General features: G+C 38.2%; 1 protein-coding gene across 2 annotated transcripts; it reads right to left on the reverse strand.

Annotated features, from left to right (window-relative positions):
* Window positions 1–107: 107 nt before the first annotated feature.
* Window positions 108–10,669, reverse strand: LOC149029850 (4-hydroxy-tetrahydrodipicolinate synthase, chloroplastic-like). Of its 2 annotated transcripts, XM_089142191.1 has the most exons (4): window positions 10,394–10,669; window positions 8,917–9,050; window positions 8,627–8,710; window positions 109–1,569 (listed from the first exon to the last, which is right to left on the reverse strand). In XM_089142191.1, the coding sequence occupies exons 2-4, from the start codon at window positions 9,000–9,002 to the stop codon at window positions 642–644; spliced, it is 1,098 nt and encodes a 365-aa protein (XP_088998317.1). In that variant the 5' UTR covers window positions 9,003–9,050; window positions 10,394–10,669; the 3' UTR covers window positions 109–641. The 2 variants fall into 2 exon arrangements, with proteins under 2 accessions (XP_088998318.1, XP_088998317.1); XM_089142192.1 differs by lacking the exon at window positions 10,394–10,669 and having other exon boundaries at window positions 108–1,569; window positions 8,917–9,046.
* Window positions 10,670–11,004: the final 335 nt, after the last annotated feature.

Raw genomic sequence — 11,004 nt, forward strand, 5'->3', positions numbered from 1 at the left:
GAATTGGACATTACAGTTAATTTGGTGAATTGGAATTTCTTTAAAAGCACTCTAGAGATCAGACCGGCATTTCCACCCAAAAAACCAAAAAACCAAAAAAAAAAGATCAAACCGGCAGTTAATCATTTAACTACCACACAAAAAATTAGTTGGCTGGCAGTATAAGCAACCAAGATAAGAACAATGACAACCATAGAAGTCCTAAATCTAATATGTAATGTGATATGCCCGGTATAATACACAACTCACACAAGACTTTGGAGTCAAATTGAAAATCGGTGATAGGATCCAGCACCATTGGTTGAATCCACAACATAATCTAATAAAACAAGCAACATAAATTGAAATAACCAAAACCAAACAGTATGAGCATAACTCTAATTTGAAATCCCCATAGTTCTAAGAGTGACCAATGTACAAGAACATCATGAGGCAAGAGTAGCAGAAATAGTCTAATGAACCAGCACAAGTTCCTTCCAAAACTGAAATCTACATTTCTGATCACAAAATTAGTTCCCATGCTACAAAAGGAGAACGATAGTGCAATATGTCGCTGTTGGAACTCACAAAAGGACATTCCAGGATTTAACATAGCCATGTAAACACCGGAAAGGTTATCTGACCAAGATTAACAGGACTACCTAATACCGATGGACCAGGACAAAATCATCATCTTCGAGAACTTGTACGTCTCTGTCTCCAACAAAATTTTCACGACCAAGCTCCTTCACTATATTCACAAATTCTACCCTCTTTACTCTAGGAAGAGGTAAATAAGGCAGACGAAACACAGGCCTGGCCACACCAAGCTGGGCTAGAGCTGTGTTCAGGCCAATGGGGTTAGGCTCACAAAACAACCACTCAATCAAAGGCATCAGCTTTGAATTAAGCAAAGCGTTATTGCCCTCAAACATTAGCTCCCACATCAATTTTGGAACCAAGTTGCTGACAACAGATATCACTCCAGTGGCCCCATTACCCCACCTTGCATCATGACACTCATCGTCATTGCCACTCCATGCCACAATTCCCTCATCAGTGTAATCTTTGATTCTACCATTTCCCATACACTCCTTGACACCAGCCATGTTAGCATTCTGTGCAATGGCACGGATAACAGGAGGAGGAATATCTTGGCCAGTCCTAGATGGAACATTATAGATGATGGTAGGTCCCATGGGAAGAACCGACTCAAAATGAGCAACCATACCTTCCATAGATGTCTTGCCATAATAAGGATTGATGTGAAGAGCAGCATGCATCCCAACTGCAAAACCTTGTTCAGTGGCATGGATTGCTTCTCTTGTTGAGTTGCTTCCGGTGTTTCCAATCACCTTGATCAATCCACCAAAACAATTAACAGTGTGACCAATGAGCATGATGTGTTCATCCCAGCTCATGAGTTGCCCTTCACCTGTTGTGCCCCCCACTATCACACCATCAGCACCACCTAAAATCTGCATATGCATCAAGGTATCATAAGCTTCAAGATCAAATCTGCCATCAGGAAGATATGGAGTCTTAATGGCAGTGATTAATCTAAGTGACTTTGTCTCCTCTGCTGAGGTCCTGCAATTAAAATAAACAATATAAGCACGAGTTAAGCAGGCATTAATAACTCATGCAAGAATATAAAAAGTAGTGGGTTGCAGGACTCATAAGAGCTCCAATTTTTAATGAATTTTTACCCCGTTCAATTATTTATACTTTTCTCCATTATAAATTCATCATACCTCACACATTCATTTTGTTGTTCATTTTAAATGGATTTGGTTCTTTTATTTGTAATCATCTCGTACGCAAAAGTCAAAACTAATAATATTTCTCATCTTCTTTTATATAGAATATTCATGTACAATATGCTTTTGAGACGCCAACAAACTGGACAACCAACTACTCTACCCTTCACATTGTTGAGCACACTAGGATCGTTATTCTACTTTCAGGAGGAAATTCAAATCTGTGTATGTACCATCTAAATAAATACATCAGACCAATTATTTCAAATAAATTGAACCAGCATCAAGCAATATGACTTGGCAGACTCAACAAGAGCAGAACAAATTGATGGCATTAACATCAAGAAACTTTAATACATTTAAAAATGTGTATATATATATACACACACGAAGAATAAGGTGCAAACATCAGAACATGTTATGGTCCAGCTGTTATAGGGCTTAGAAAATATAGGCAAGTCTCTTCAGTATGCAACTCCTGCTTCATTTTACAATGTATATCCAGCTGAAGCGACTTTTGGAATCACAGGCTGAAGTTAAAGGAAGACATGATGTTAATTGAGGGAGTTTCGAGCACACCAGATCAGGCCCAAATCATAGTCTAACGGGTTAATAAGGAGCGGAAGGACGTGTGTTCATAACATTTGTATGTTTTCTATTGAAAGGGGCATATTTGAAAACCCATGTATGAGGGATAAATGACCAGTTAATTGTGTGCTGTCTGTCCTCTGAGAAGACAGGGATGCCAGTAGGTTGTTTTCATTGTTTGCCATGCAAGACCTTGAAAATGTAACGTTTCTTGAAGTCAGACCCTGGAAATGTACATGCCATTAATTATAGGAGGAAATTGCAAATCCTCACCTAGAACCCTTCAACCCTCCCTATAAAAGGAGCAACCTGTAAGCACTACCATTCTTCTGTGGGAGAAGTAATTGTAGTGAGATATGTTCTTGGCGAGATGCCAAGGTGATTCGTGAGATACTCCTAGGCTTGCAGTAAGATTCTTCAAGTAATATTCTTTTCTTCTATCATATTTCCTCTACTTTTCATATGTGGGTTTGAGTGTATTCAATTTGTTTCAATTTAATTACTGATGTTCCTATGGATTCTCTGGGGAAACCAATTGCTAATAATCTTACCATAACAGAGCCTGAATACTGATCCACTGCAGTCAAAGCAGACCTGCGATACCCCTACCATAACCATAACTTCATCCCAACTCAAGAGGGTTGACTACATGGATCCTCAAGAGTTAAGCAGAAGAGACAAGAGAAGCAACAACAATAAATTTATGCATGTATGAATGTACTTAGGAGACCCAGTCATGGTAGCATTCCAGGAACATCTCTTTATATGGGATCATCTGCACAGGTCCTACCCTTCCAGACAGCTCTATCAGCACAAATATTGGTGTGTAGCAAGGTTTAAAGTATCGTGTATCGGTAGTGTATCGGTCGAGTGATTTTAAGAGATGTTTCGGTTTGTATCGTATCGTATCGTAGATACGTATCGATGGATGTGGAATTAAATAGAAATGATCAAAGTGCATATATATAAAAATAGTCTAATATATATATACATATATAGACATAGCTAGTAAATAATTATTTTATCATGCATCTACTTAATCATGTGTACTTCATAACCACTAAGCATGACATCTCTTAAGATCAGACTTTATTCATGATGAAAATTTCTTATTGTGAATTAACTCTGTAATTGTTAAAATATACTTATACATACAAGGTGGGAATGTGGGAAGTGGGATGGAGGCCAATGAACTTTTGGTTTTGGGCATCAGGGAAATTGATTCAGACTTCAGAGGTTATCTTTTACATTTGTTTAAAAATTTACCGGTACTAACATCAATGAAACCACTCCATCATAATGGAAAATAAATAAATAAAAAATCAAACGAACATCAATGAAACCCTGTCTTCTTTTGTTTTAGGTTTAAAAAGCGCTTTGGCAAAACTAATTTAGTTTAGTCTTTAGACAACTGAAGTGGAGATCGGTCGAAGTGGTGGATAGAGCTGTCAAGGCTAGTAGTGAATTCCTGGAGGCAAGGCCAAAGGTGTTAGTTACTTCAACTCTGGTACGTCCTCCGGAGGGTAACAGTACAGGAAGGCGGCTATGGAAACCACCGGCAGCAGGCCACACCCAAGTCTGTACTCTGTAGGTGACGCTGCCTACCTGAGTGAAAAGAAGAGAAGTTGAATTGGCTTGTGTTCGACGCCCAAACCCCATCTGGGCCGCTGGAGTTATGACGCTGATCAGAACCTGTACTATGTAGCAACGATTCTAAGTTGGTACTGAAAATCTGAAATCATTCACATCCAAAACAAAGCGATATCCCCCAAGTTTGAAGCAACTTCTGGAATCAATCACCGATAAAAGTTGATGTCAACACCCACCAGGTTTAGCCGGAGTTTTCCACTCATGGCCTTCAATCTCATGGTCTCAAATTCTTCCCTTCCATCAACTCCTCCCTCTCTTTCTGAAATTCACTTGCTCTGTGAAGAAAAGGCCAATGGATCAAGACTGAACCCATCTCCCCCGCAACTGTACCAGACATCAAAAGGCAACCGAGTAGTTTGATCGACTGATCGGTTAGTATGAGCATTTGATCGCACGACGCATACATAACGATACATGGGAACAACAAGGAAAATAACTTTTAGAGACGACGGCATGATCGACGAGGATCGGCGATACAAACGATACGGACCGATACTTTAAACCTTGGTGTGTAGTCCTAGCACATGCATATCCTTTCTTACCACTTCTTCCACAGTCAATTAGGTCTACAACTACCTCTTTTAGCTCCATCTAATTGGATCTGATCACTCTTCCTTACAGGTGCCTCTAACGGCCTCCTTTCAACATGCCCAGACCTGCTATACCCTTATCTAAAATAAATTTATTTGTTTTCGACTTCTTTAATCAGCAGAATCTAGCCTCTTTTGAGTTCTGAATTTACTTTTAGGTGTGATCCTGCTGTCTTGGACTGTATATGAACTTATTAGAAGCTTAAACCACACTCCCTCAGATGATCAACTAGGAAATGCAAAAGAGCGATCTGTCCTTTCAAATTACCCCACATCCAATACAATGTTTCATTCAAGTGTGAAAACACTCAAAACATATGCCAATGTTATTGCACAAGGGTAATCCATCCTTTCAAACTTGGCCACATTCAAGACCATGTCTCATTCTAGTGTAAAACACTCAAACATATGCAGATGTTATCATGTCTAACAATTAGAACAAGTAAATAGTTCAAAGACGTCTCAGTAATCGAAGTTTGTTCAGTTTAATGTCCAATAACCACTACCAATGTATAATATGAATATATGATGGCCCTGTCCATATATGTGCAGTGAGTACAATAGAGAGACAAATATGAAGAGAGAGACATTGATTGGTTTCTTTTTAGCCATGGCTAGCAGGAAGACCTACCTGAGAGCAATTTCCTTCTTCAAAGCTTTAAACTTAGATGGGACATGAAATCTCCATATAGATTTACAAGGGTACAGTCCAAAGCATGATAGGAATCCTTAAGATTAAAAAGGTTTGATGTTCTACACGGCTTTCGAGAAAGAGAAAAATCATCTAAATTGATGTGAAGCAACCCCCAAAAGAAAGAATCCAAATCCTCAAAACCCTGCTCCTTCTCAATACTGGAAACATCTTCAAGGCACTCAACAAGGGACTGAACAGTGTCAACTCACTATCCCTAAAGCAATCTCTCCAAGTTCAAGCTTATTTGAGTATCTGATAAATAATAACACACCTCAATAAGCTTGTTATTGGAGAATAAAATTTAAGAAACCTATCATAAGGGTGGTCTCACAACCCTCACCCATCAAATCTCCTCCCAAAACCAGGTCCTATAACGCTTTCCTAAATCATACCCGGTACAATGAAGAAGGGAAGAACGAAGCAACTAAAAAATATTCTTTGAAGGAGCCTTAGAGGTCATCCTAGAGGGGGGGGCTCGAATCCACCAGCCAAAGTCATGCCAATTTTATCAGAATAAACCAAAGGTCCTGTTTCTCCCAAAGAAATCAACAAAAAGCCACTCCCAAACAATGAGAAATTTATTAATCTTTTGAAAGCAAATATGATATTTTAGTTTCTTAGACTACATGCCCTGCATAGCAATCAGAATGAAATGATCTCTAACTTATCACTTTAACTGTTCCCACTTTGCCAAACTGTAATAACATGCAATATCCATGGTTTCAAGGATCTCGAATAATTGGCCAGATCGAAAGGAGTTCGGTGGTCACCAATTGATGCAGGTGAGTAGGAGATGAAGACTTATTCCCGCCAAAAGAAAAGAAGCATTAGTTCCCCATTGAAGGCCTAGCTCTTGGCTAGGAGTCTAGCCCAATCCGTAGGCTTATTAGTTTAATTACTTGAGTTTTTAAATTGACTTTCTAAAGTTCCCTAGTTGAACTATTAGAAAAATAATTAGAGGTTTGTCTATACAGAATAGGAGTAGATTATCTTCTTTTCTATGTCGACCTTGTAAGAGCCAAGATGCTAGCGAGTTATTGCATTGAAAACTGAAGTTTTGCTCGGGAACTCTTGAGAGAATCAGCAAGGCATGAAGCTACTCAGACAAAAGCAAATCTCATCTGGTTCAGGGAGAGACCAGAGACCTCTATATTTTTTCTCATACTCTGTTTTCTTTACTCCAGGTACTGATTTCTTCTTCCTATCAATTAGCACATCTGATCTTGGTTATAATACCTGGGTTGTATATCAGTTTATATTGTAAGATGTGTAATTAAATTGGTTTTGACATGTATAAAACCAACCCACCATCAGATGACCACTAAATGACATCAGCAAATGACCAACCCATCGCAGGGGACTAAACCAAAACAAGATTCAATCATAACTGCCACATGTTCACGAAAGTAATCTTTTGATGAGGGCAGGGATGGTCTTCATGAAAGTACTCTTCTGATGAGGGAAAAGATGGTCTTAATGAAAGTACTCTTCCAATGAAGGCAGATATGGTCTTTCATCGCAACTGGGGTTACATAAATCATTCCTCACCCTATAAATAGGAAAGATGTGGCATAAAGTACAAAAATTTAATTCCATGAGACTTTCTCCAGCTTATTACTCCTATGTTCCCGACATAAATCACTGTTGTGGCAAGAAATCTTGAGTTAAGCATCAGAGAGTCCCCACTGGAGTCGATTCTGATTTTCTCTTTTGTCCTATCAGCATCCTCTTGCTTTTAGTTGAACCCTCTCTCATGGCATGACAACTGGTTTTCCTCTGAATGGCAATCTTATCCTGTTATTTTAAAGCCCCTTAACCTCTCCCTTGTTAACTGGTGGGACCACTGTTTTTGGTTGATATTTCAGTCTAAACTCTTTGCAACTGCAGGCTGTCCTGGAAATCAAAATAAGACCAACTTTCGGGGTTTTCAAGGGCTTCCTAGGATTTGAACTCAATCCAAGTTTTGACTTAATTCTTAGGCATTCTTCTGCTAGATTAAAATCATATATTTCTGCAACTTCTTAATCTCAGATTGGAAAATTTTTAATTATTCTGTATCCAGACATTTGATTGAATCCAGCCATTTGATTGGTCTCCATATTTTGGGGGGAACAATTTAAGCTGCTGAACTGAGATTCAATCCAAATTTCAATTTGTTCTATTGGTTTTATCAGCTTTATTCGAGGTCCATTGAGTTCTGTTTTCTACAATCTTCTAATTATGTTAGATATACAATCCCAGCTTTTGACAGACCCCTGTAAACTATATCTATGATTGACTCACAGAATTTGAGCCTCATATAACAGGGTTGAATTTCTGTTGACTATTGGGTGGATTTAGTTGAGTTAGCTTGGGTGCTAGCTGATTGGTTATCTCATCACCAGTCTAGCAGAAAGTAGCCAATACTAATTGACATCAGTAAGATATCAGGATGATTGTCCAAATGATATCAGGATTTGCAGTCATAAACCCACCCTTCAATAGAAAAGGATGTACCTAATGCACAAGGCTCCTGCCATTGCAGGTCTTAGGACAAGTCATTACGCATTACACAAGCAGCCTTACCCTTGCTTTCACAAGGAGGCCCTGATCACTGTCACAATGGAGCAACCTTTACAATTGCAACAAGACCCAGCCTCCAATACCGGCTGTTAAATAGTCGGATACTCCTCAAGACCTCAAACAGTCCACTAGACCAAATGTTGTTTAATGAATTAAAGTCCAAGAGAAGAAAAAAAATAACAGCAAAATAATGAAGTAGATTAAAAAAGGCGGCATATCTCGGTAAGCACCATGCAAAAGTTATTATCAACTCATATATATACAATTGTCCTGCTCACGAATATACCATACTCCCAACTACAAAACCAAAGATTGGATGCGTAAGCTGATTTAATTCACGCAATCAAATCAAAGAAGAAGCCATCAACAAGAACTTGTTGAGAACATGATAATTAGCTTTTATCCAATTAATTGATATGAATAATGGGCAAGCCTTTGTGATTAATGGTTAAGTTGTGCCATTGCAATGTTGGTTGCGCTTTCAAAATCTGGGAACAGCCTCCCATACGAAGAATGGAGTAGAGCAAACCCCACAGTAGCAGGAGTCTCATGCACCAGAACGTTCCTGTAATGAACTGAGATATAAAACGTACTGTATAATATTGGTTAACTGAAGGCTCAAAGCAGCCCAATTTATAGGAGCAGATATGGGCTGAGAAGAGTTAAACAGTAGAAAAAGGAAATAAACTCAAGAAACATAAAAATTAATGAGATAAAAGCCCGATAAAAAGTGAGTGGTGAGACTCGGTGACCAAGCATAAGACAAGCTAGGAGATGTTTCTGCTAAATTCAAAATAAATTACCTGTTTTTGACCTCAAGACTGCGCATTGGGAGGTGGAAATCTTGGAGCATGGCTGCTTCTGGAGAACGCCATCTTACATTCCTCCTGTTTGTTGAATACATCAAGAAATTAGCACAGTAAATGCCCCCCCCCCCCCCAAAAAAAAAATATTTGAAACACCTTTGTATCTTTTTCATTGGACTAACCCGACTATAATCTTAAAACTGCCAAGAGAGAAATTAGTAACTACATTCTTTAAGTTCTAAACATAAATAAAAGAAATAGATCTTCAAGAAATGAGAGAGAAAGACCTCATACGGTTATTGGTGCCCGGAAAATGTGGAAGCTGTAAGGTTGCATCCCTTAAGCAAGCACTATAGCTCTTCAAAGAACACATCTCTGAGACTGATTGGAGCAGTGTTAGATGAGATCCAACCACAATATTCTGCGAAAACCAAACATAACTATAAGATAGTATTATAATAGGTATTGCAATACATTCTAGATATGTAGAAAGAATAATAATAAGGCACTCAGTTGCTATAAATCCAAAGGCTTTAAGGATCTACATGTGCTTCCCAAAATTGAATTTTCTGACAAAATTCTCCTGTTAAGTGAGTTGCAAGAACTGAGAACCAAAAGAACCATGACTGATCAAATAGATAATGGAATCTCCATTAAAGTGAGAAAAATGAAACAGGTGGTGGTTCTAGAGTTCTAACAAGTGCATGCATCATTGAGGTGGTGTGCCGTAAAACATAGAAGGCAGCCATGTCGGTGCCAAAGAGCATTACAGTTTCCATGAGGACATCCGATTTGAGAAGGTTAAACCACGGAAGGACAACTAAACTACAGAGCTATCATTTTACGAAAATACAACACAGAAGATGAAGCCAGAGCATTTTCAGGATATTCATTTTATAGGTACAACATATATAAGCAGAGAAACTACACCGCATAATGAATTGGAAAGAGCCTCAGTACCTCCAAAAACAACAAAAGAGAAGCATTTGTAAAGCCATTTTCCTTAACGAAAGGTGCCACCTTCACATACTCAATAGCAGGGTGAGAAAATCTTATCATAAAACTTTAAATTCTTGCAGCATTGCAAGAGCAAGTAACAGGTATGGAAAGACATTTCTGAATGCCTTGCCGCTAGAGGCAAGAGAAAAGTTCTCTGCAATCTGTTCCATTTTGAGATCTCATTTACCATCTCATCGCATTTGAATGGTTCCATCTAACTTCCTCAGATAAAACGAACGAGAAAATGACAGATTGTAACTAATATCCTTATATAAACTTGAGAAGTAGAAGAAATTCCAGGTGGACATCAGAAGCAGAATGATTTAATGGAAACCGCCAAAAAACAATCAGACTGATTTCTTTCTAGCTGCTCAAAATTAAAACGAATGACAATGTTGTTGCAGAATCCCATTCAACCTGATCGAACGTACGAACCTGCAAAAAACGCACTCTTGGGTTACTCTCTCTGAGAGCTCTACAAGTCGAGCACGTTTTTTGCAGGTTCGTACGTTCGATCAGATTGAACGGGGATTCTGCAACAACTAACAACAACATTATCCAACGTCAATATGTACTAAGATATTGGAATTTCCGGTAAAAACTGAATTCAAACTCAAACCGATTACGGTAAGAAGAGGATCAGAGATATTATATAAATTTAAGATTGATTCAAGTGATTTTTTTTACGAGATACGATCTGAGAAATGTGAATAACAACCACCCGCCTTTAAGGTTTCGATAGAAGAGTTGGAAGTTGGAACTTACCTTCAGGACTTCAACACTCAAGCCTCCTCGGCATCAAAAACCCTAAAATATTTGTGCTGTATTCGATTCTTTGACTGTTGAGTGTCACACTCAAAAGACTTACAATGACGAAAGTGTTTCCATTGGACAACTAAACAACACTCTTCTTACCAAAAATAAAAATAAACACTCTTACCAAAAAAAAACTAAACAACACATCATCCTTGTGAATTTGGGTTTGTTAAGAAGGTCACACAGTTTCCATGTGGCGGATTTGGATTATCCACTGCAAATTTTTAACTTGATTCAAATGTCCGATTGTGTCCAAGTTGTCGGTGTAAGGTATGCTTGCAACAAATAATTTAAACCAAAATTTAGGGGAAAAAATTGTCAATTCTGCACATCTCTCTATTTTGCACAGTAGCGTAGCACCACATAATGACGCATGTGGAAAATACCAAACCAGTGGCTAAGATTAAAATAATAAATTTTAAAGGGATAAAAAAAAAATTAAAAAAAAAAAAACTTTTAAGTGAAACCTGTTTAATTTGTTCTGATCCATTTCATCAAACCCGATTTGAAAAACTCTAAAGTTTTTAATGTTTCAGCATGAGTGTCCCTGAGTTTCTACC

This window comes from Hakea prostrata, chromosome 1 (genome assembly GCF_041222555.1).
Source record: "Hakea prostrata isolate BN-2017 chromosome 1, UWA_Hpros_2, whole genome shotgun sequence".
NCBI lineage: Eukaryota > Viridiplantae > Streptophyta > Magnoliopsida > Proteales > Proteaceae > Hakea > Hakea prostrata.